This window comes from Vicugna pacos, chromosome 23 (assembly GCF_048564905.1).
Source record: "Vicugna pacos chromosome 23, VicPac4, whole genome shotgun sequence".
In the NCBI taxonomy this organism is placed as follows: Eukaryota; Metazoa; Chordata; class Mammalia; order Artiodactyla; family Camelidae; genus Vicugna; species Vicugna pacos.
In genome coordinates, this window is record NC_133009.1 from 21,626,737 (window position 1) to 21,651,613 (window position 24,877).

At 34.8% G+C, this 24,877-nt stretch overlaps 1 protein-coding gene across 3 annotated transcripts in view; it reads left to right on the forward strand.

The window, feature by feature from the left end:
* The window catches only part of LIN9 (lin-9 DREAM MuvB core complex component), a 62,391-nt gene that overhangs the window by 31,047 nt on the left and 6,467 nt on the right, over nt 1–24,877 (forward strand). For all 3 annotated transcript variants that reach the window (XM_072948647.1, XM_072948645.1, XM_072948646.1), the window contains 5 exons: nt 2,827–2,984; nt 18,033–18,166; nt 19,584–19,703; nt 20,001–20,102; nt 23,159–23,239. In XM_072948647.1, the coding sequence (XP_072804748.1) occupies nt 2,827–2,984; nt 18,033–18,166; nt 19,584–19,703; nt 20,001–20,102; nt 23,159–23,239 (595 nt within the window). The remainder of the gene's footprint in view (nt 1–2,826; nt 2,985–18,032; nt 18,167–19,583; nt 19,704–20,000; nt 20,103–23,158; nt 23,240–24,877) is intronic.

Below are 24,877 nucleotides of genomic sequence, written 5' to 3' on the forward strand. Positions count from 1 at the left end.
TATTTGTAGTAACAAAAGATTGGCAAAACCTAAATGTCCATAAATAGGGGAATGTTTAATTAAAGTGTGGTACCCCAATATAGTAGAATACTGTGAAATCATAACTTAAAATCAGAGGAAGTTCCTGTGTAGGGATATGGAAGTGATTGCTAGGATACTTTAAGAAGCAAAATATACAACATAACATATTGTAGCTATTTGAGAAAAATAGGAAGGGAACATAAGCATTTTTTGCTTGTATATGCCTAAAGTATCAGTGAAGGACATTTACAAAACTTACAATAATGATCCTCTGGAAGACAAAATAGGAACAAATATTTAAGAGTTTTCAGTGCCTTTAGAATCTTTTAAATTAGAAGCCTATAAATGTACTAACTATGCAAAAATGCTATTTAAATAAAATTTCATTGCTGAAAGTGTATAGTATATCCAGAATCTATGAAGAACTCTGAAAATTCAGTAATAAGAATCAAACAGCCCATTTAACAAATTGGCAAAAGATTTGAATAGGTGATTCACCAAATATGTAGGATATTAAATAAACACTTGAGAAGACATTCAACATAATTAGTCACTAGGAAAATACAAATTAAAACTACAGTGTTGAAAATTTATAAGACTAAGTATACCAAGTGTTGGTAAGGCTGTGGGGAAACTTGAACTCTCATACACCACTGGTGGGAGTATAAAATGGTACAACCACTTTGAAAAACAATTTGGCAGTTTCTCTTCTCTTCTCTTCTCTTCTCTTCTCTTCTCTTCTCTTCTCTTCTCTTCTCTTCTCTCTCTCTTTCTCTCTTTCTCTCTTTATTTCTGTCTTAAATTTTTAGAGCAGTTTTAAGTTTATAACAAAATTAAGAGGAAGATAGAGAGCTTTGTCATATACCCCTGCCCCCACATATACATAGCCTCCCCCATTATCAGTGTCCTCTACCAGAGTGGTACATTTGTGACAGTTGATGAACCTGCATCAGCACATCATAATCACCCAAAGTCCATAGTTTACATTAGAGTTCACTCTTGGTGGTGTACATTCTATGGGTTTTGGCAAATGTATAATGGCGTATATCCACCATACTTTACAGAGTATTTTCACTGCCCTAAAAATATTCTGTGCTCTACCAGTTCATCCCTCCCCATCTGCACGAACTGCTGACAACCACTGATCTTTTTATTGTTTTCATAGCTTTGCATTTTCCAGAATGCCATATATTGGACTCATATAGAATGTAGCCTTTTCAGATTGGCTTCTTTCACTTGGTAATATGAATTTTAGTTTCCTCCATGTCCTCTCATGGTTTGATAGCTCATTCTTCTTAGTGCTGAATAATACTCCATTCTCTGGATGTACGAGTTTATTTATTTATCTGCTGAGGGAGAACTCAATTGATTCCAAGTTTTAGCAATTATGAATAAAGCTGCTATAAACATCCATGAACAGATTTTTGTGTGGACGTAAGTTTTCAACTCATTTGGGTAAATATCAAGGAGCATGATTGTTGGATTTTATGGTAAGAGAATATTTACTTTTGCAAGAAATCACCAATGACTGCACCATTTTCCATTCCTACTAGAAATGAATGGGTTCCTGTTTTTCCACATCCTCACCAGCATTTGAAGTTTTCTGTGTTCCAGATTTTGGCTTTTCTAATAAATATGTAGTGGTGTCTCATTGTTTTATTTGCATTTCCCAGATGACATATGATGTGGAGCATCTTTTCATATGCTTATTTGCCATCTGTATATCTTCCTTTTTTTCTTAAAATGTTAAACAAACATTGACATTATGATCCAGCCATTTCACTACTTCAATCGAGAGAAATGAAAGCATATGTTTATACAAAAACTCACACACAAGTGTTCATATCAACTTTGTTGTAATAGCCAAAACCTGGAAATAACCCCTAAGTCCACCAACAGGTGAATGGGTAAACAAATGGTGATACAGCCATAGAATAGGGTATGTCTCAGTAAAAAGAAATGAACCATTGATACATACAACAACATGGATGAATCTTAGCATAATTATGCTGATTGAAAGAAGCCTGACAGAAGAGTATATACTAGATGATTCCATTTATATAAAAGTTTAGAAGATAGAAACTATAATGACAGAAAGCAACTTAGTGATTGCTTGAGAAATGGGGATATAGAAGTGGGAGGAAGCAAAGGAAGAATAATCAAGTGGCACAAGGAAACTTTGAGGAGCTGATTGATGCATTCATATGTTCATTATCTGGACTGTAGTGATATTTTTATATCGTATCATAGTGGTACAATGTATATTTTGTGGCATGAAAGCTGTATTTTAATACCTTTAATTTATCCTAGAATTTGAAAACAGAAGTAAGATAAGCCTAAAAATAAGAGTAGATTTAGTAATCATACTTCAAGGCAGGAAGTAATGATTAAAAGTTTACACAGTGGCAAGACTTATCTTTAATTCCTATGTTGATATGCTCACTGAGTCCCTGGGAAAATATCATGTTCTTCTAAATAGAATATTGAAATTGAACTTTGTTCTTAAGAGGAGACCTGGGATCCAAATGCAGTTTTGCAAAGGATGGTGAACAAATCCTCATGCTTTGTAGGAAGGAATAATCTAGACTTGCTTGTGTATCTTTCAGTCTTGCGAGGTCCTGTTTTTAAAAAGATATAAAGGCAATTTACTTTGAAGAAAAAAAGTGATTATTTCTGAGAACCCATTTTTAAATACAGTCCTCGAAAGAATGAGAGGAATAAAGGGGGTAGTGAGATGGATGGTCTGATTTGAAATTTTCATATAGGACAGTTATCAGTTTATATGATTTTTATAATTTATTCTAGATGTTCTTCTGCATTTTTTGAGGAAGAGAGATCAGCATTAAAACAGAAACGGCAGAAAATAAGGCTGTTACAACAAAGGAAAGTTGCAGATGTTTCACAATTCAAAGATCTCCCAGATGAAATTCCTTTGCCTCTGGTTATTGGAACCAAAGTTACAGGTAAGTGAAGATAAGCTTAATACTATTTTGACTTGTAATTTTTCTCCAAGATTGCCTTTATTAGACACTGGCTTTTAGATTTAGAAAACTTAACCTTAGTTCTGTAGCAGTATACTATAGAGTTTACTGTACCTTCATCTGTGAAGTTGGTTTTTTAATGTAACTGGATGAAAGTGTACCTGTTCAAAGCAATGTCTACCACAACATAAAGTAAAGCAAACTACCCTAAAGATGAAACTTAAAATTCACTGGAATAAGTGTATTATTTAAATTTGTAAAATTTTGAATTCTGTTTTTGCTTCCTCATCATTGTTTTTCCTTTCTAACCAGTCTTACCTGGTTAGTTCACAAACACCATTGTTCTCATGATCTTTGAGTTTAGAAATAGTCCATTTCTAATGACTGAATAAAACTAAATTATTCAGTAGATAGAATTTACACTTTTACAAAATTTAATTAAACTGTCAATTTGTAGATGATGACTCTATATGTTCACCTCAGTTTCAGTATTGAGGGAAAGTACCACCAAAACCTCAAGTTTAAGTTAATCCTTAATAATTTGGTGAATAAAATTATAATTTATGTAATATAAGAAATAACAAGGTGTTATGTGGGTAGGTAGGGTAGTAATAGTACTGAAAGGATTTGAAAAATGGTTGGATTAATCAGGGAATATTTTTTGGAAGAAAGGGAACCTTGAATTACATATTTATATAATTTTTTCTCTGGCTATAAAAGTGGTACATGTTTCCATCATATTGTAAAAATGGGTAATGAAGAGGAAGGGTGGATAACAGGGAGGAGACTGTATCATGCATATGAAATGCAGATAGAAAAGAGAAGAATGGATTTAGTAATAACTTACCATGTACAGAAGTTACAGATGATGTGGTCTCTCTCTTAACAAAATTAGTCTGGGAATGGGTGTGGAGATAGAGTGAGAGAGAGATGGCATTCCTGAAAAAAATATATTAGTTCTAAAAATTCCGTATAAATAAGTACAGACACAAAGTCTACAACATAGCTACTAATCAGAGAAATGCTGGTATGAGTAGAATGATGCATAGACCCAATTAGGAAATCCTTAAAAGTTAATTGGCACAAAATTTTAAGGACTGGCAGTATTATTTGATAAGGCTGAAAATTTTACAGAGGGTCTGTAAGTAGCTACTCTTGTTACAGTGGAGAAAAGGAATGGGTGTGAATGTATCAACATATGAGAGAAGCTTTGTAGGAATCAACTACTAGAACTTTTTAAAATTTCCCTTTGGTCTAGAAGAGGTGTCAGTAATCTGTGGCCTGTGGGCCAAATGTGGTTTGCCATCTATTTATATATGGTCTATAAGATAAGAATGATTTTTACATTTTTAAATAGATGGGGGAAAAACCCAAAAGATTTGACTTTGTGACAATGGAAAATTATATAAAATTCACAAGGCCTCATTAAGAAATGAAGATGCTCTAAATTAATTTCATAACTGAAACAGACTAACTCTAACAAAATTTAAGAGCTATATGACAGGACCAAAAAGAATTGCTTGTAATTTTTTGTTGACCAGAAAATGTCCAACACACTGTCCAACATACAGTAAAAAAATTGCTAGACCTATGAAGAAATAGGAAAACAAGATTTGTAGTCAAGACAAAAAGCAATCAGTAGAAGTAGATGCTAGGATAACTCAGACATTGGAATTAGTTTCAAAATAACTGTTATAAAACATGTTCAAGACCTCAAATGTATGTACACCAGAAATTGACACAAACTATAAACTGACTATGCTTTGTTTTTAAAATAATAAAAAGAAATAAAGAAAAAAATAACTTAAATGTAAATATGGTCATAAATTAATGGGGCTATCTCAATAGGTAAGTGGAAATTATTTAGATAAAACAAATTTAAAATTGAAAAGTATAGTATCTGAAAAGAAAAATTCTGAATGAGTTTAAAAGCATATTGGAAACAGCAAAAACAAGGGTCATTGAACTTCAGACTAGATCAGTATAAATGATCCATTGTGAAAATAGGAGGGAAAAAATGGAAAAAGCATTACAGGAGCCCCAGAGACCTGTAGGAGAATATTAAGCAATATAATATATATGTAATTAGTGTCCCTAAAAGGAGAAGAGAGGCATAATGGCACATAGATAGACAAAAAGATTTAATTTTTCTTCTTCCAGTTTTGTTGAAATATAATTGACATACAGCACTGTAAGTTATATGTCATAATGATTGCACTTACATCAGTTACATTTCCCAACCTTGGAGAAGTGGCCTTTTGTAGGAGAGGTCCTGTGCATCCCAGCAGCGCACTCCTCTCTGGTCACCAGAGCTATACGCTCTGGATGCCCCCTGCATGGGCTGCCTGGGTCTTTCTGTTGTGGTGGGCTGACTACTTGGAGGCCTTCTGGTAGGTGTGGCTGGCCGCCTTCTGGTTGGTTGCTTGACTCTGCCTTGTGGAGGGCTGCTGGTTGATGGGGCTGGGTCACAAGGTGGCTGGGTCACAAGGTGGCTGGTTGCGAAAGCGGGTGGGGAGTCCTGGGGCTAGTGCTGACCCTCTGGTGGGCGGAGCTGGGTTTTGGTGTGGGTGGTTATAGGCCAGGATCCCAGATCTGGTGCTGGTGGCTAGGACAGTTCCTGACACAGCTGTCTGTGGGGTTCTGGGATATCTCAGCTGGTGAGTGAGGCTGGATCCTGGGCTATTGGCTGAGGGGGCCAGGGTATCTAGTGGCTGCTGCCAGCGTGCTGGTTTGTGGGTCAAAGTCCCTGGTGTTCCCTGGGCTAGTGTCCCACCACTGGTGGACTGAAGGAGTTCCTGCAGTGGCTGGCTGAGGGCCCAAGGTGTCCCAAAGCTGGTATTAGCCTGCCAGTGGGCAGAGCCAGGGCTCAGTGGGTACTGGGGCTGATCCATGCCTGCTGGTTTGTGGGCTGGTTCTGACACAGTGGGCTGTGGAACTAGTGGTCCTGGAGCTGGTGTCCACCCATAGTTGGATGGGTGAGGGTGCGGGAATCCCAGGGCTGGTGCCTGCCCACTGGCAGGTCCAGGGTTCTCTCATTGCAGGGCCTGAGGTACTGGAGCTGGTGTCGGCCTGCTGAGGGGCAGGGCCAAGGCCTAGGGAGTCCCCAGGCTGGTACCCACTCACTGGTAGGTGAGGCCTGGGTCCTGGGGCTAATGCTAGCTCACTGATGGCAGAGCCACTCCTAGGGTCTCTGGCTGCAGGGCCCTGAAAGTCCCAGAGTTAGTCTTTGGTGGGTGATGCCAGAAAACAGGGAGTCTGGGGGCTGGTGCCTGCCCAGTAGTGGGTGAGGCTGGTCCCTTGGCCACTGCTGGCCCACTCCGGAGCAAAGCCAGGTCCCAGGGTCTCTGGTGCGGGGCCCTAGGGGGTCTTGGGACTGTTGCAGCGCCTTGGTGTCAGTGGCCGGACCTGGGCCCTCTGGTGGATAGGGCCAGGGCCTAAAGCTGCTGTGGGATCAGGGACTCCTGGATGGCTGGCCAGCTGGTGGGTGGGGCTGTGTTCCTGCCCAGCTAGCTGCTTGGCCTGAGGCGTCCCAGTACTGGTGCAGACAGCCTGCTGGGCGGGGCTGGGTCCCAGCCTTAATAAGCTAGAGGGAAGATTGAAAAATGGCTCTTGGCAGCACCAGAGTCCTCATGGTTGAACAAGCGCCCAGAAATGGCTGCCACCACTGTCTTTATCCCCCCGGTGAGCTCCAGTTACCTCCTGCTTGTGAGGGAAGCTCTCCAAGATCATCAGGTGGGTCTAACCCAGGCTTCTTTTGAATTATTGCTTCTGCTCTGGATCCCAGAGCTTGTGAGATTTTGTGTGCAGTCTTAAGAATGGAGTCTCTATTTTCCACAGCCTTCTGGCTGTCCCAGATGTAAGCCCCACTGGCCTTCAAAGACAAACGTTCTGAGGGTTTGTCTTCCAGTGCAGGACTTCCGGGTTGGAAGACACCCACGTGGGACTCGGATCCCTTGCTCCTTGGGGAGACCCTCTGCAGTTGTAATTATCCTCTCCTTTGTGTGTCACCCATGTAGAAGTGTAGTTCTTGACTATACTGCGTCCCTGCCCTCCTACTTGTCTGGTTGTGGTTCCTTCTTTATATCTTTGGTTGTAGAAGATCTTTTCTGCTAGTCTTCTGGTCTTTCTCATAATAATCACTCTGTAAATAGTAATTTTGGTGTGCCTGTGGGAAGAGGTGAGCTCAAGGTCTTCCTCCTCCACCATCTTGGCCACCCTCCCCAAATCTGATTACAAAAAAAAGTACAGATCCACAGTACTCTAAACCGCAAGCCATATAACCTACATGTATACAAAACCCATAATTAGACACAATACAGAAAAAATACAGAACAAATCTTGAAAAAAAAATCATAGAAAAATAACATTATATGCAGAACAGTGATATAAATGGCAACTGACTTCTCATGGGGAAAAAAATAAACACTAGATATTATGTCAAATGCAGTTTTCAGATTAAAGGGAAATGATAGCAGATGGAACCTTGAGTACAGAAAGTAGCAGCACCAGAAATGGTTTCATGTGCCTGTTGACCATCTGTATGTCTTCTTTGGAGGAATGTCTGTTCAGCTCCTTTGCTCATTTTTTAATTGGGTTGTTTGTCTTTTGTTGTTGAGTATGGGTTCTTTATATATTTTGGATATAGTCCTTCATTGGATATACGATTTGCAAATATTTTCTCTCATTTGGTATGTCGTCTTTTTGTTTTGTTGGTTTCCTTTGCTGTGCAGAAACCTTTTTGTTTGATGTAATTCCATTTGTTCAATTTTGCTTTTGTTTCCCTTGCCTGAGGAGACATATCCAGAAAGATATTGTTAAACCAATGTCAGAGAGCATACTGCATATGTTTTCTTCTAGGAGTTTTATTGTTTTAGGTCTTACATTCAAGTATTTAATCTGTTTCGAGCTGATTTTTGTATATGATGTGTGTGAGGTAGTGGTCTTGTTTCTTCTTTTACATGTGGCTATCCATTTAAGGAATAACTTTTTTAAAACACCAAGATGTATATCTAGAAAGCCAATAGAGAAATTAAATTTGACATACTAACAAATACTCAATTAAGTGAAAAGATGTCAGGAAAGAAAGGACAGAGGAGTAGAAAATAAGTAGTATGATAGTAGACTTACATTTAATTATCTTAAAATGATATTAAATGTCCATGAACTAAACACTGTCCTTAAAAAGTAAAGATTATCAGACTGGATTTACTTTAAAAAATAAGACTCAACTGCAGTTGACCATTGAACAACATGGGTTTAATGGGTTTGAATAATGTAGGTCCACTTATACATGAATTTTTTTCAATAAACATATTGGAAATTTTTTTGGAGATGTGTGACAACTTCAAAAAATTTGCAGATGAGTCTTTTAGTCTTGAAATATTGGAAAAATTAAGGAAAAAGATACATCATGAATATATAAGATATATGTAGACAGTCTGTTTTATCATTTACTGCTAATAAGATACAGTAGTAAAATTTATCAAAACTTATCCCCACAAACACAGACTATACATTTGCTGTTGAGAGAAATGTAAAAGAACATAGAGATACAGTATTAAATAATAACTACATAAAATTAACTGTAGTACATAATGTATTACTGTAAAAACTTTATAGCAACCTCCTGTTATTGCAGTGACCTCAAGTGTTGCAAATATCTGCTTAAAATGCTGTATGACCCTAATCATCACTTTGTGATCAGTTCATCTCCAATAAATTGCATATTACAGTAAAAAGTGATCTCTTACAGTTCTGAAGTATTTTTCATTGTATGTAGTGCAATACCATAAACCTTAAATAACACAATGAAGCCCATAAGAAGTACCACAGTGATGCTGGAGTTGCTCCCAAGAAGCAGAGAAAAGCCATGATATTATAAGAAAAAGTTGAATTGCTTGGTACGTACTGTATGTACATATGTATTGAGGTCTTCAGCTGTGATTGCCCACCATTTCAAGATAAATGAATCAAGTATAAGGACCATTGTAGAAAAAAGAAAAAAGGGAATTTATGAAGCCATTGCTGCAGTTATGCCAGCAGGCACAAATACCTTGCATTTTTAAAAAATACCTTTTTATCTCTAATGAAAGTACAGCTTTTATGTGGGTGTAGGATTGCTATAAGAAAGGCACACCTATGGACTCTGATATGATTTGAGAAAAAGTGAAGTCATTATATGACAACTTGAAGCAAAAGGGAATGAAGGATCTAAAGCTGGAGAATTTAATGCCAGCAAAGGATGGTTTGATAATTTAAAAAAGAGATTTGACTTAAAAAATGTCAAGATAACAGGAGAAGCAGCTTCTGTCAACTAAGAGACAGCAGACAGGTTCCCAGATGCCATTAAGAAAATCATTGAGGAGAAAAGATACCTGCCTGAACAGGTTTTTAATGCAGACCAAAGTGCCCTATTCAGGGAAAAAATGCCACAAAGCACATTTAGTAGTAAGGAAGACAATCAAGCACTAGGATTTAAAGCAGAAAGGGATAGGCTAACTCTGATGTTTCTGCATATGCAGTCGGGTTTATGATCAAGACTGCCCTTACATATAAAGCTGCCAGAGCCTTGAAAGGGAAAAATAAACACCAGCTGCCAGTCTTTTGGTTGTACAACAAGAAGGCCTGGACAACAGAACCCCTTTTTCTGGATTGATTTCATTGATACTTTGTCCCTGAATCAGGAAGTACCTTGCCAGTAACGGACTGCCATTTAAAGTTTTTTTTCACATTGGACAGTACCCCTGGATACCCAGAACCCCATGAGTTCAACTCGGAAGGTGTCAAAGTAGTCTGCTTACCCCCAGACACAACATCTATAATTTAGCCATCAAGGGATCATAAGGACCTTTAGGCTCATTACACACAGTACTCTAGGGGAAAGATTGTTAATGCTATAGAAGAGAACCCCAGTAGCGAGAACATCATGAAAATCTGGATTACTCTATTGAAGATATCATTGTTACAGAAAAAGCCTGACGGAGCCAATCAAGGAAATCATGAAAGAGATTGTAGATTTGTGCAGGGGGAAGATTGAGGTTGTAGGGTTTCAAGATAACAGATATTTTCAAGAACTAATAGACAGCATACCAGAGGATTTAACAACACAACTTGATGGAGATGAGTGCTTCCAAATCAGTGCCAGACAACGAGGAAGAAGATGTAGAAGAAGCAGTGCCAGAAAACAAATTGACATTAGACAATCAAGAAGAAGACTTCCAATTATTCAAGACTGCTTTTGCCTTTTTTAATAGCATAGACTCTTCTGTGATAGAGGCACTGAAACTAAAGCAAGTAATGGAAGCACTGATACCATATAGAAACATTTTTAGAGATATGAAAAAGCAAAAAAGTCAAATAGAAATTATGATGTATTTCCATAAATTCACAGCAAGCATTCCTGCCTGTTACTTCCCCTTCTACCTACTCCACCTCTGCCCCCCAAAGACAGCAAGACCAACTTCTACTCTTCCTCCTTCCTCTCAGCCTTCTCAACATGAAGACAAGAATGAGGACCTTTATGATGATTCACTTTCACTTAATGAATAGTAAATAATCATCATGCCATACAGTTAATAAACTTATCTGTTATATATGTGTGTGAGTGTCTTTGTGTGGAAATGTAATAACTGTATAACAAGATAATATGAGACATATTTGTGTCATCATTGTCATCATCATCATCATCATCATGACCTAAGTATTCATCATGTAGAACATTGTGTGCAAGACTTTTTGAAGTCTCGTATTGAAGGAAGACCCTGAGCTCACTTCCCCTCATGGACACATCAAAATTACAACTATTTACAGAACAACCATTGAGGAGAAAGACTGGAATCTACCAGTAAGAACCACAGTGAGATGGGTGAGAGGGATGGAGTCACTTTATAGTCAAGACCCATACCCTAGGTGGGCAGCCCACAAATGGGAGAATAGTTAACAACTGTAGAGTTCTCCCCAGGGAGCAGGGACAACCAATGGATCACTGAAGAAACCAAAGAAGATATCAAAAAATGCCCTGAGACAAGTGAAAATGAAAATATAACAATCCAAAATATATAGGTTGTAGCAAAACAGTTTTAAAGAGAAGTTTACAGTGATACCAGCCAATCTCAGGAAACAAGAAAAGTCTCAAATAAACAACCTAACCTTATACCTAAAGGAACTAGAAAAAGAACCAACAAAGCCTAAAGTTAGCAGAAGGAAAGAAATCATAAAGAGCAGAGCAGAAATAAATAAAGACTGGAAAAAAAATAGGAAATATCTATGAAACTAAGAGGTAGTTTCTTGAAAAGATTAAAAAATTGATAAAATTTTACTAGACTTATCCAGAAAAAAAAGAGGGTCCAAATCAGTAAAATCAGAAATGAAAAAAGAAGTCACAACCAACACCACAGAGATAGAAAAGATCATAAGAGATTACCGCGAACAACTATATGCCAATAAAATGGGCAGCCTAGAAAAAATAGCCAAATTTCTAGAATTGTACAATCTCCTAAGATTGAACCAGGAAGAAATAGAAAATATGAACAGACAAATTACCACTGATGAAATTGAATCAGTAATTTTAAAAAATTCCCAATAAACAAAAATCCAGGAACAAATGACTTCATAGGTGAATTCTACCAAACATTTAGAGAAGAATTAACACCTATCCTTCTCAAATGATTCCAGAAAATTGCAGAGAAAATTGCAATGTTTCCAGACTCATTCTAAGAGGGCAGCATCACACTGATACCAAAACCATAGGTATCACAAAAAGAGAAAATTACAGGCCACTATCACAGTTATTGATGCCAGTATCACTGATGAACATAGATGCAAAAATCTCAACAACATATCAGCAAGCAGAATCCAATGATACATTAAAAGGATCATACATACACCATGATCGAGGGGTTTATTCCAAGGATGCAAAGATTTTTCATTATCCACATATCAATCAACATGATACACCACATTAATAAATTGAAGAATTAAAAAATCATATGATCATCTCTCTAGAATCAGAAAAAGCTTTTGACAAAATTCAGCGTTCATAAAAAGCTTTTCACAAAGTGGGTATAGAGGGAAAAAACCTCAACATAATAAAGGTCATGTATGATAAACCCACAGCTAACATCGTACTCAGCAGTAAAAAGCTAAAAGAATTTTCTCTGAGATCAGGAATGAACACCAATGCCCGTTCTCACCACCTTTACTCAACATAGTATTGGAAGACCTGGCCACAGCAATCACTCAAGAAAAAGGAATAAAAGCAACCCAAATTGGAAGAAGTAAAACTGTCACTACAAGATGACATGATACTGTACATAGAAAATCCTGAAGACACCACCAAAAAAATACTAGAGCTCCTCAATGAATTTATTAAAGTTGCAGGATACAAAATTATTAGACAGAAATCTGTTGCATTTCTATATACTAACATTGAGCTGTCAGAAAGAGAAGTTAATAAAACAGTCCCATTTACAATCATATCAAAAAGAATAAAATACCTAGGGATAAATCTAACAGAGGATTACCACATGATCCTTCAGTTCCATTCCTGGGTATATATCTGGAAAAGATGAAAACTCTAATTTGAAAAGATACATGCACCTCATGTTCTAGCAGCACTATTCACAATAGCTAAGATATGGGCGACCTAAGTGTCCAGCAACAGATGATATATAAAGAAGATGTGGTGCATATATGTACAATGGAATACTGCTCAGACATAAAAACGAAGGAAAATTTGCCATTTGCAACAACATGGATGGACTGGAAGGTGTTATGCTTTGTGAAGTAAGTCAAACAGAGAAAGACAGATGTTTTATGTTACACTTATATGTGGGATATTAAAAGTAAAGTCAATGAATATGACAAAACAGAAGCAGACTCACAGATACAGAAAATAAACTAGCAGTTACTACTGGAGAGGGAGTTGGGAAGGGGCAAGATAGGGCAAAGAGATTAAGAAGTACAAACTACTAGGTATGAAATAAATAAGCTACATGGATATATTGTACAGCAGAGCAAATAAAGTCAATATTTTGTAATAACTTTAAGTGGAGTATAAGCTATAAAATTTTGAATCACTATGTTGTATACCTGAAACTAATATAATATTGTAATTCAACTATACCTCACTTTTAAAAAATGTAAGTGTTTTAATTTGTATTATAAAACTATATGCCATAAAAATTTTTATGATGCATTCATTAATATATATGCTAGACTACTGTGAAGTCATTGTATTGCTTACAGTAGGCTACCATAAAGCAATTATATTGCTGCTTGTTTATTATCAATGCATGAATCATTGTACCTGTAAATAAATGAGTTTCTTTTTCACAGTATCTTTTCTTTTTTGATGTCTAGTTTTAGTAATACGTATAACATGTAAAGTGTTTTGTATCATATAAGACAATATTGATATAGCTACTGTGACATGATTCATCATGTAAACAGATGAAGTAAACTTATGGTATCAGTAAATACAGTACAGTACTATAAATGTATTTTCTTCTTTTAATTTTCTTAATATTTTTTATCTCTAGTTTACTTTATTATAAGAACACAGCATGTAGTACATGTAACATAAAAATATGTGTTAATTGTTTATTATCAATAAGGCTTAAAGTCAACAGTGGGCAATTAGTAGTTAAGGTTTGGGTTATACTTTTGAGTTAAAAGTTATACATGGATTTCAGCTGCCCAGGGGGTTGACACTCCTAACCCCAACATTGTTCAAGGGTCAACTCTCTTCAATAGTTGTACTTGAAATATAAAATCACAGATAGGCTAAAAGCAAAAGGATGAAAAAGATAAGCTAATCAAATATTAACTGTAGGAAGTTGAAGTATCTATGTTAACCTTAGACAAAATAGATTACCAGAGAGAGAAGATACTTGATAATGATCAAAAAGTCACTTCATCAGAAAAACATGACAATCCTAATATATATTTATTAGTAGGCCCCTAATAACAGAAGTTCAGAATACTTAAAGCAAAAACTAAGACAACTAAAGGAAGAAATATACAAATCAACAATCAAAGTTTTAGATTTTAACAGCTCTCTACCAGTAATTGAGAAAAGGGGAAAAAAATCAGTACAAATATAGAGACTAGAACAGCACTACTAATCATGATGATCTACTTGATATTTTTAGAACACTGTACCCCAGAGCTGCAGAATACATATTCTTTGCACATGCTCAGACTTTGTTTGTCAAGATAGATCATATGCGGGCCTATTAATAAATGTCAGTGATGTTTAAAAGAATATAGAGAATTTCTCTGAGCACAATAGAATTTAATTAGAAATTAAAACAATAAGATCTCTGAAAACACCCAAGTATTTGGGAATGAAACATCATACTCCTAAATAATTCATAAGTAAAAAGAGAAATCTCAAGGGAAAATAGCAAATATTTTAAATTAAAAGATAATAAATATACAACATATAAATATTTGTAAGGTGCAGCTAAAGCAGTATTTAGAGGGAACTTTTTACATGTTTAAATACTTGTATCAGAAGAAAATCTTACATATATTTTATTTTAATTGTTTTTTAACACTTGTATTGTTATGATACCTGTACAGTAAACTATACATACTTCAGATGTACAATTTGATGAATTTTGATAGATGTATACACCAATGAAACCACCACCACAGTCAAGATAGCTAACATTTCCATCACTCCCCAAGAGGTGTGAATTTCGAATTCCCAATTTATCCCTTCCCACCACTTTTAACCCCTGGTAACCATAAGTTTGTTCTCTATGTCTGTGAGTATGTTTCTGTTTTGTAGATAACTTCATTTGTGTCCTTTATTTTAGATTCCACATATAAGTAATATATGCTGTTTTTCTCTTTCTCGCTTACTTCACTTAGAATGACGATCTCCAGGTCCATCCATGTTGCTGCGAATGGCATTGTTTTATTCTTTTTTATGGCTGAGTAGTATTCTATTGTGTATATATACACAGTATCTTCTTTATCCAGTCATCTGTCAGTGGACACTTAGGTCATTTCCATGTCTTGACTATTGTAAATAGTGCTGCTATGAACATTGGGGTGCGTGTATCATTTTGAATTAGAGTTTTCTTTGGATATATGCCCAAGCATATGATTGCTGCATCCTATGGTAACTCTACTTTTAGTTTTTTGAGGAACCTCTATACTGTTCTCCATAGTGGCAGCACCAGCTTACATTCCCACCAACAGTGTAGGAGGGTTCCCTTTTCTCTACACCCTCTCCAGCATTTATTATTTGTAGACTTTTTGATGATGGCCATGCTGACCAATGTGAGGTGATGTTTCATTGATAACAGTTGATACTGCATTTTTCTAATAATTAGCGATGTTGAGCATTTCTTTATGTGCCTCTTGGCCATCTCTGTGTCTTCTTTGGAGAAATGTCTGTTTAGAGCTTCTGCCCATTTTTTGATTGTTTGTTTGATATTGAGCTATATAAACTATTTGTGTATTTTGGAAATTAAGCCCTTGTTAGTCACATCATTTGCAAATATTTTCTTCCAGTCAGTAGGTTATCTTTTTATTCTGTTGGTGGTTTCCTTTGTTGTTCAAAGATTATAAGTTTGATTAGATCCCATTTATTTATTTTTGCTTTTCTTTCTTTTGCCTTGGGAGATTGGCCTAAGAAAACATGGCTACGATTTATGTCAAAGAATGTTTTGCCTATACTCTCCTCTAGGAGTTTTGTGGTGTTACGTTTTATATATAAGTCTTTAAGCCATTTTGAGTTTATTTTTGTGTATGGTGTGAGGGAATGTTCTATCTTCATTGATTTATATAAGGTGGTCCAGCTTTCCCAGTACCACTTGCTGAAGAGACTGTCTTTTCCCCGTTGTATATTCTTGCCTCCTTTGTTGAAGATTAATTGACCATAGGTGCATGGATTTATTTCTGGCCTCTTTATTCTATTGCATTGATTCATATGTCTGTTTTTGTGCCAGTTAACACACTGTTTTGATTACTGTAGTTTTGTCTGAAGTCTGGGAGGGTTATCTTTGTTCTTTTTCCTCAGGATTGCTTTAGCAATTCATGGTCTTTTATGGTTCCATATAAATTTTAGGATTATTTGTTCTAGTTCTTTGAAAAATGTCATGGGTAATTTGATAAGGGATTGCATTAAATCTGTAGATTGCTTTGGGTTGTATGACCATTTCAACAATATTAATTGTTCTAATCCAAGAGCATGGAATATCTTTCCATTTCTTTAAGTCATTTTCAGTTTCTTTATCAATCTTTTTTAGTTCTCAGCATCTAAGTCTTTCACCTCCACAGTCAGGTTTATTCCTAGGTTTTTTGTTTTGTTTTGCTTTGCTTTGCTTTGCTTTGTTTTGTTTTGATGTGATTTGATTTGACTTGATTTGATTTTTATTCTACTTTGGTTTGATAAGATTTTAAAAAGAGTTTTTTTTTTTTTACTTTCCCTTTCTGGTATTTCATTGTTGGTGCAAAGAAATGCAACAGATTTTCTGTATGTTAATCTTGTATTCTGCTGAATTCGTTGGTCAGTTCTAGTAGTTTTTGTGTGGAGTCTTTAGGGTTTTCTATATATAGTATCATGTCATCCTCATATGATGACAATTTTACCTCTTCTCTTTCACTTTGGATACCTTTTATTTCTTTTTCTTACCTGATTGCTGTGGCTAGGGCAACAATAATAATTTCTTAATTGTTTTCTGCATTTGGTCCATTTACAATACCTTGAAATGGCTGTCTTTGACAATCTTGCACAGTTTATGTAAGTCTCTTGCAGAAAAGAATCACCACCTCTTCACGTTGCCATAACTGGAGATCTTTTTTTTATATTTATGTTTATTTATTCAGCTTTATTTCTCATATCTTCTGTGTACCTGTTTACTTTTCCCCTATGTGATCTGTCAAAGACTGAAAATGATATTTTTGTCTTCTACAATTGTGTTTTTAACAGTTGATTCTTATAAACAGTTGTGCATTGAATATTTGTGTTCTATTAAAATATCATGTATTATAATTTTTATCTGTATGAAATATCATTTTGCCTAGTTTAATGCCTTAAATGCTAATGTTCTTATATTTTTCATTCATGATGGATGTTTGCTTGGGTTTTCCTGATGTTACTGGATTCAACTAATAGTGACACAAGAATTCATTTGTGTGAGGGGTTCCCAAGACCACCCACAGGTTTGGTTTGGTGATTCACTAGAAAGACTCAGTACTTGGCAAATAGTTGTACTCACAGCCATGGCTTATTATGGAAAAAGATACAAAGCAAAATAAGCAAAGGGAAAAGTACATGGGACCAAAGTCCAGAGGAAAACAGGTGCAAGCTTCTAAGAGTCCCCTCCCTATAGTGTCACACAAGACTTGCAAATTACTTCAGCAGCAAGTTATAACAGCACTTGTCAAATGTTGCCTACCAGGGAAACTCATTAGAGACTCAATGCCTGAGGTTTTTTATATGGGGCTGGTTGCATACAGGAATCAGAAAGCAGATAACCATCATAAACCACAGTGTGCACAAACAGTCTATGCACAGTACCTTTATTAGCATGAGAATGGTAGGTATACTCTCAAAATTCTTATGTTCCTGGAAGCCAGCCTTTATATGTAATCCTTTCGGGGGATAGCAGCCTCAAGCCTACTATATCCTTTCTGCCTAGCACCCTTTTTCTTTTTATCAGTTGAACTACTAGTATTTCTTTCATGAGTATAACAACCAAAGTTCCTTGGTTGAGCTTTTTTTTTTTTGCAATTCAGATTTTAAAGCAATGATTTTTAAATACTTTCCCCTAAATTTGGTAGATAAATGATTTCATTCATATATCAAATTAGGAATCACCATTTATAGTTTTGTTTTAAAATTTTTTTTATCCTTCCTCTAAACCTACAATAAAGTGCATGCTTTTTTTGAAACTATAAGGACAACTGTACTGTACTTTTCTCCATTTTAAATTACATGCTTGGTGCAGTTTTGTATTTGACAATTCTTTGTATCTCCCAAACATCATAATGCCTTTTTGTTTCTTTTCTCAGCACGATTACGTGGTGTTCATGATGGTCTGTTCACTGGACAAATAGATGCTGTGGATACTCTTAATGCTACTTATAGGGTGACTTTTGAAAGGGCAGGACTTGGAACTCATACTATCCCTGACTATGAAGTTCTTGTAAGTATTATTTCATATTACAGGTGTGTTTTACGCCTATTAAATATATCTTATAGAATTTTCTTAGGGGTTGTATTTTATGATAGAATCAAGAATTCAAGTCACAGAGGAAGAGATCTTTAGGGGTTCCCAGCCCTACCTACTAGACCCCTGGAGCAGAACTATACTTAAGTCTCCCACATTTTCTGGAAGCTAGCATCCCTTCATTGTACCTTACCCACACCAAGCTTTAGGGTGACAGAACTGATCACTCTTGACTAAGTAATCTTGGGGAATGAGCTACACACACTTTCAGTTCAGCTGTTTGTATAGTCCTTTTGCAAAGTGACTTTAAAAGTAGGAAGTAACATCTTGAACTTCCAAATATATGTTTTTAAATGTTCCTGTTTTATCCTCAGAATATGTAGGGTGGATGTTAACAACCCCCACTTTTTGCATGATGAAATTGTGACCTAGGTACATTAGGTAATTTATTCAAGGCTTTCCAGCTGGATTCTTGCCAGGTTGAGACTCAAATACAGATCTTTTGAACTTCTGTTAGAATCCATTAAACTGCTAGACCACTGTTTCATCATCATGCTTGATTTAGCAATGTCATGGAAATTATATACCTTTCTAATAAGTTAAAATATAAAGGCTAAATATAATCTCTAATAAAGTTTTTTTAAATGAATAATGAAATTTTTATAACAGAATTGTTTGCCTCTAAGCATTATGGAAATTAAATTGTTCACATTTAGCCTCCCTTTTTCATTTCTTTATTATAAACTTGATTTTTAAGGATTGTGAACTTACAATTAAAAATCAAAGTTTCTTTATCTTCTTAGTGCATAACTGAGGAATCTTCCTTTTCTGATCTATACTTTTTTAAAAACTGTGACTCTCTGTTTATTGAAAGGGTATCCTTTTCAAACATATTTTTAGAGAGGAGTAGGGGAGAAAGAAAATTTGGACTAAATACAGAGCAAAGTACACCAATCTTAAGTTTTTTCATTTAAGGATGAAATCCTTAAACCTCCTTTTTCTAAAGAGGAAAATTACTTTTCTGTTTCATTAATGTAATTTCCTTTATGTGATCACCCAAACATTTCTCCCTGGCTAAATAAGAATTGACTTTAATTACAGTGAGTAAAATTCAGAAAATCTTTAACACAGAGACAACCAAGGGTGGCCATAGAGCACTGTTCTTTCTTTCATAGATCATTTTCTTCTGTGTTGTGGGTTCAGCCTCTTAGTAGCCAAGTAGTATTTATACTCTGATGTAAGTTCTAGCCCTTTGATCTTTGTAGGTTAATATATTTTACGATAAATCATAGCATGTAAACTAGTCTACATTTAAACCAAAATATAATTTTTATAAAGCTAAAATGATTGGTAAAGTTCTTTAAGTCTTGGGGACTGTTCTCTTTTCCCAAAGAGTAATGAGCCTCATGAGACAATGCCAATTGCTGCCTTTGGACAAAAACAGCGGCCTTCTCGATTTTTTATGACTCCACCACGGTTACATTATACGCCTCCTCTCCAGTCACCAATTACAGTAAGTAATAGTTTTTAAATATCAGTAACTTAAATGATTATTATGAATGTAAACTATGTTCTTATGAAATATACATCTATTACAGTAACTTCAGGAGGTTCCCACATTATTTTGAATTGTCCAATAGTAAATAAAATACATAGTTAATGAAATAAAATAGTTGCTTCAACTCTGGAAATATTTTCCTTTTTGTAGGATTTTTAATAGATTATTAATGTTAATAGCATTTGCTCTTTATTTAAAAATAAGACACTTTCTTTTCAACAATGTTTAAATGACTCCCTTTTATTCCCATAGGATAATGATCCCTTATTAGGACAGTCACCTTGGAGAAGTAAAATTTCTGGCTCTGACACTGAAACGTTAGGTGGTTTTCCAGTAGAATTCCTTATCCAAGTGGTAAGAATTGCTCTGGCTGTTTTGCCTATTTATTAAACAACTCAGTGTCTTTTGTGTTATTAAATTTGAAGATTTTTCTAGGACCAAATATTTTTACACTTTTTAAAAATAATTGTGTTGGTTTTAAGAACTCTGTTATTTCCAACAAAGATCGAAAATATGTTATAACAGCCAAAAAAAATTTAGAGGTCTTTTTTGTTGGGCTTTTCTTGGGTTTAGTTCTTATTATTTTCCTGTGGTAAGGACTCTTAACACTCTAGCATATGCTCTGTGAAACTCTAAATGGTTAGCTGTTACTAAATTATATAAGTATAAAGGCTTTTATTTAGTAACCTCAGTACATCCTGCCTTTATCTGTCACCTCCGCAATATATAATGTGTTGACCAGCTCTCTGGTTAGGAACTTTATTTCTTTTTTGAGACTAGAAATAGCTATTCTTTTGCTAAGTACTTAGTGATTAGACACAAAGAAATCTAAATCTAAATTGAAACAAGTGTAGAATTGTTATATAGGCCAATTTTCTTTAATAGCCTGACTCTTAAGAATATAATAAGCTATTTGTTTTGAAAATTCGATTAAATAAAATACTTAGTTTGAATTAGAGTCTAATAATATTTGATTTGTTTCTTTTCTTTTCTTTTTTTTCTTTTTTCTTTTTTTTTTTTCTTTTTCTTCTTTTTTCTTTTTTTTTTCTTTTTCTTTTTCTTGAAAAGAGAAACTGCTTGGCTTGGGATAGAGTATAAATAAAAATGTTTATAACATAATCACATTAAAATATTCACAGTATTACCTTTACAATTAATTTTATTTTAAGGAAAATATTGTCATTTGTGTGTATGTGTATAGCATTTTGTATTCCTGAGTTATATGTTGTTAATCATCCTTGGAATACAGAATTATACCTTTTGGCTTCCAAAGGTAGAGAAGATGTCTTTATATGAAAAGTTAAAAATATGAAAAGAGCCAAGGCTTATCATTTTTACAAATAGGACACTTGTTTTTTAAAGACATTCTTTTTTTTTTAAGTAGTGGAACTAAAAACTGAGCTAATGTGTCACATTTGGAGAAATAGAGGTGAGGGAGAAGGCGAGGTGAGGGGGGTGCAGAAAGGTCCACCAGCAGAGGGAGTCAGAAGCTAAGTATTAATGCATTATTTCTGAAATACTGATATTTTTATTGATGCTTTTATGTTTGCTTGCAGTGGTTAATTTTAACTTCAAAAGTCTACTTGTAAAGCTAGTTTTAAAACTGTACTTTCGTTATTTTAAGCTATCTAGGTAAAAGCAGTAAAGCAAAAGTCCTTTCATGTACTTGTCTCTTGTAATACGTAAAGTTTTATGAAACTCAGGTTTGCTTTTATTAATATTAAGCTTTGAGATAGGTGGATATGTTTTTATCTTTTTCTGTTCCTATTTTTTTTCTTATAACGAAATAAAACATTTTTGGGGCAATTTCATAATTCATAGTTTATAATGAATTTTCTTTTTGAGGGAATTTTTTATTTCCTGGATTAGGGATTTCAAGGAATCTAAAAAGACTGACCCACTTCTGAGAGAGGACTCAATTTTGAAAAGAATTAAAAGGAAACAGCATGATTTTCTATCAAAAACAATCAAGCAACACAAAACTGAAAGAGAAACCAAAAATGGCAGAGAGACTGTTGCCTTCATCCCATCTTTTACTACTTCTAACTTTAAAGAATCACACAAATTTACATAAACTCCAACAACTAGAGGAGAAAGGAAACCAGTCAAGAGCTCTGGACCTACTAATAAGGGTCTGGGTAAACAAGTATGTAACATATCTCACCAGGCCCTTCCTCTACCTGTGTCAACTTAGGTCAAGTTTTTAGACTTTTTTTAATTATCAAAAATTTAACACATATTAAAGCAGACAGAGTTGTGTAATACACCTCTATGTACCCATTGTCTAGCTGTAACAGTTATCAACAACTCCTGGCCAGTTCTATTTCATCTATACTCCCACCCACTTTCTCTGTTTTGTATTATTTGGAAGCAAATATCAGACATCATATCATTTATCTGTAAATATTTTGTTATATTTCTTTAAGGGCTAAGGGCCCTTTTTTTTAAAGAGACATAACTATATTATTATTACATCTAAAAAGTTAGCAAAAAAGTATTAATGTCATTGAATATCCAGTCAGCATCTAGTTTTCCAGTTGTCTCTTAAATATATTGACTGCTCTTTTCCCCTTTTAACTATTTGTTAAAGAAACTGGGCTATTTGTCCATAGAGGCTCCTACAGTCTGGATTTTGCTGACTGAATCCTTGTGATATCATCCAACAGGTTCTTCTGTCTTTTGTATTTCATATAAATTGCTCATTGAATATAAAGGTTTGCCATGATTTGGGTTTTTTATTTGGTCGGTTTACTTGTTTTTATGTGACTACTATTATGGGTGGTTTTGTGTTCTGATAGAATATCCGTATTATTTTATTTCTTTTTTAATATAATGTTAGCTGCTGCTAATTATGAATGCCTAGATCCATATATTCATTAGGATTGCAAAATGGTGGTAATCTTGTTCTGTCATTCTTTCTTTGTTTATTAGCTGAAATAGTTCTATAAAGAAAACCTTTAATCTGTTATCTCGTTGCCTAATGGTATAGTTTGTGTAGGAAAGGCAAGATAAATGCTTGGTTCTTTGTTTTTCAGTTTATGAGTGTGGGCACTAGTATTCTTCAGTAGTGGTTAATTTTAAGTATCAGTATGAACTCATGGATTTTAACATATTTGTGCTTCAATCCATTGTAGTTATTTTTGTGATTAATCTACAAATTGTTTCATTTTGGACCAGTTAAAGCCTATTCAAGTTGACTCCCTAGTCCTTTTGACATGTCTTAGTTACAGTGGATTTTACAATATCTTCCTCTACGCCAATCAGACTTATAAAATAAAATGTCTCTGCTATGTTTATATTGAAACACTAAAATCTGCTAAAATATCTCAGTGAAAAATTAGAAATTTGATGTCTATCTAATATACTTAAGTGCCTCTGTTTATTCCAAAACATCTCTTCTTTGTCTATAGACTAGATTATCAAAAATTCTCATGATTAAAAAAGAACATATCAAGAAATTAAGGGAAATGAACACAGAAGCAGAAAAATTGGTAAGGATTTTTTTGTTTTTTTCTTTGCTTGTCTCATTTTAAAATGGTGAGGATTTCTATATCTAAGGATTTTTAAATATTTTATGGAAGAAAACCTTGAGAAAAATATTATTTTAAAGTCCTGATTTGCTCTATCTCTTGTTATACTGAACACATGCTAAGTAAATTAACAATGCAGCGCAGTTCATTACCCCAGACCTCATTATGCCATTGACTGTACAGTTCAATAGGATTGATAGATCCATATTACGTTCTTTGACAGTTTGCATTGAGTGTAGAATCCCTAGCATTGGTGCCTCTGACTAAGGAAGCTATATTAGCAGAGGTTATTTAAAAGTGATTCAGAATAAGTAAATCAGGAAATATATAAGCTGGTATTGTGAGGTTATCTTGACAGTTTATATGCTATTTTATTAATCTAATGAGTACAAAAATATGAGAGTCAATTTTATTCATAGGAGAGAATTACCAGACTTTTTTTTAATGTAGAATATATTCACTAAGAAAGTTTTTTAATTGTATTGAAAGTTGTAAGTTGCTATATGTTTATAGGATGGGGACTAGATTTCATTTCAAGTACCATCTCCAATTAATTGAAAATTGTTGTAGGGAAGTATGAAAGTAAGGGAGAGCTCGGTGACTGGACTTGGGGGCAAAGCACATAAATAGAATGCTATTAAAAGAAGCAGTCAAAGAACCAGAAAGAGCTCATAGATTTAAGGAATACCGAAACTTTCTAAGCATGACACAAAATCCAGAATTCAGAAAAGATTGATAAATTTACCTGCATAAAAATAAAAAATTTCTGCATGATAGGAATCACCATGTAAGTAAAATCAAAAGACAAAAAGTTGAGGAAATATTTTGCAATTCATATCACGAAAGACTGATTTCTTTTATATACAAAATTTTCCCTCAAGGAATAAGATAAAGATCACCCAGAAGACAGGAAAGAATGTGAATAGACAGTTCATAGGAAAAAATACAAATGACTGTTGAATATGTGAAAGGGTGAAAAAAGTCAATCACAATTAAAAGAATTCACATGATTAAAAATACACCAACATCCTACTTTTTATCATGACTGGCAAAAGTAAAAAGTTGTAATAAAACATTATTGGTGAGAATGTGGAGAAATAGGAAGTCTTACAAATAAATTAGTACCTATTCTGTGAAGGGCATTTTGGCAGTATCTATTAAAATTAAAAATGCACAAGCCCTTTGATATAACAGTTGCACTTCTTGGAACTTCCCCTTCAGAGATATTTGCCCTTGTCCAAAATGAATACACAGGTACTCATTGCAGCACAGTTTGCAGTACCTAAAGACTGGAAATAACCTGAATGTCCAACAGTAAGGAACTGGTTATATTTGTAACAAATTCTACAGTGTAACACTGTGCAACTCTAAACAAACAATTTTTGTAAAATTTGATATAGAACACTCCTTAGGATATCTTGTCTAGTGAGAAAAGCAAAGTGCTGAATATGTAAGTATGTTCCTATTTGTTTAAATAGTAGTGGGGTTAGGAGAGGGGAAAGATAAGCATATTTTTCCTTGAATATATAGAGACTCTCTGGAAAGATGCTGAAGAAACTTGATAATATTGGTTGCTTCTGAAGAGAAACAAGTGAGCAA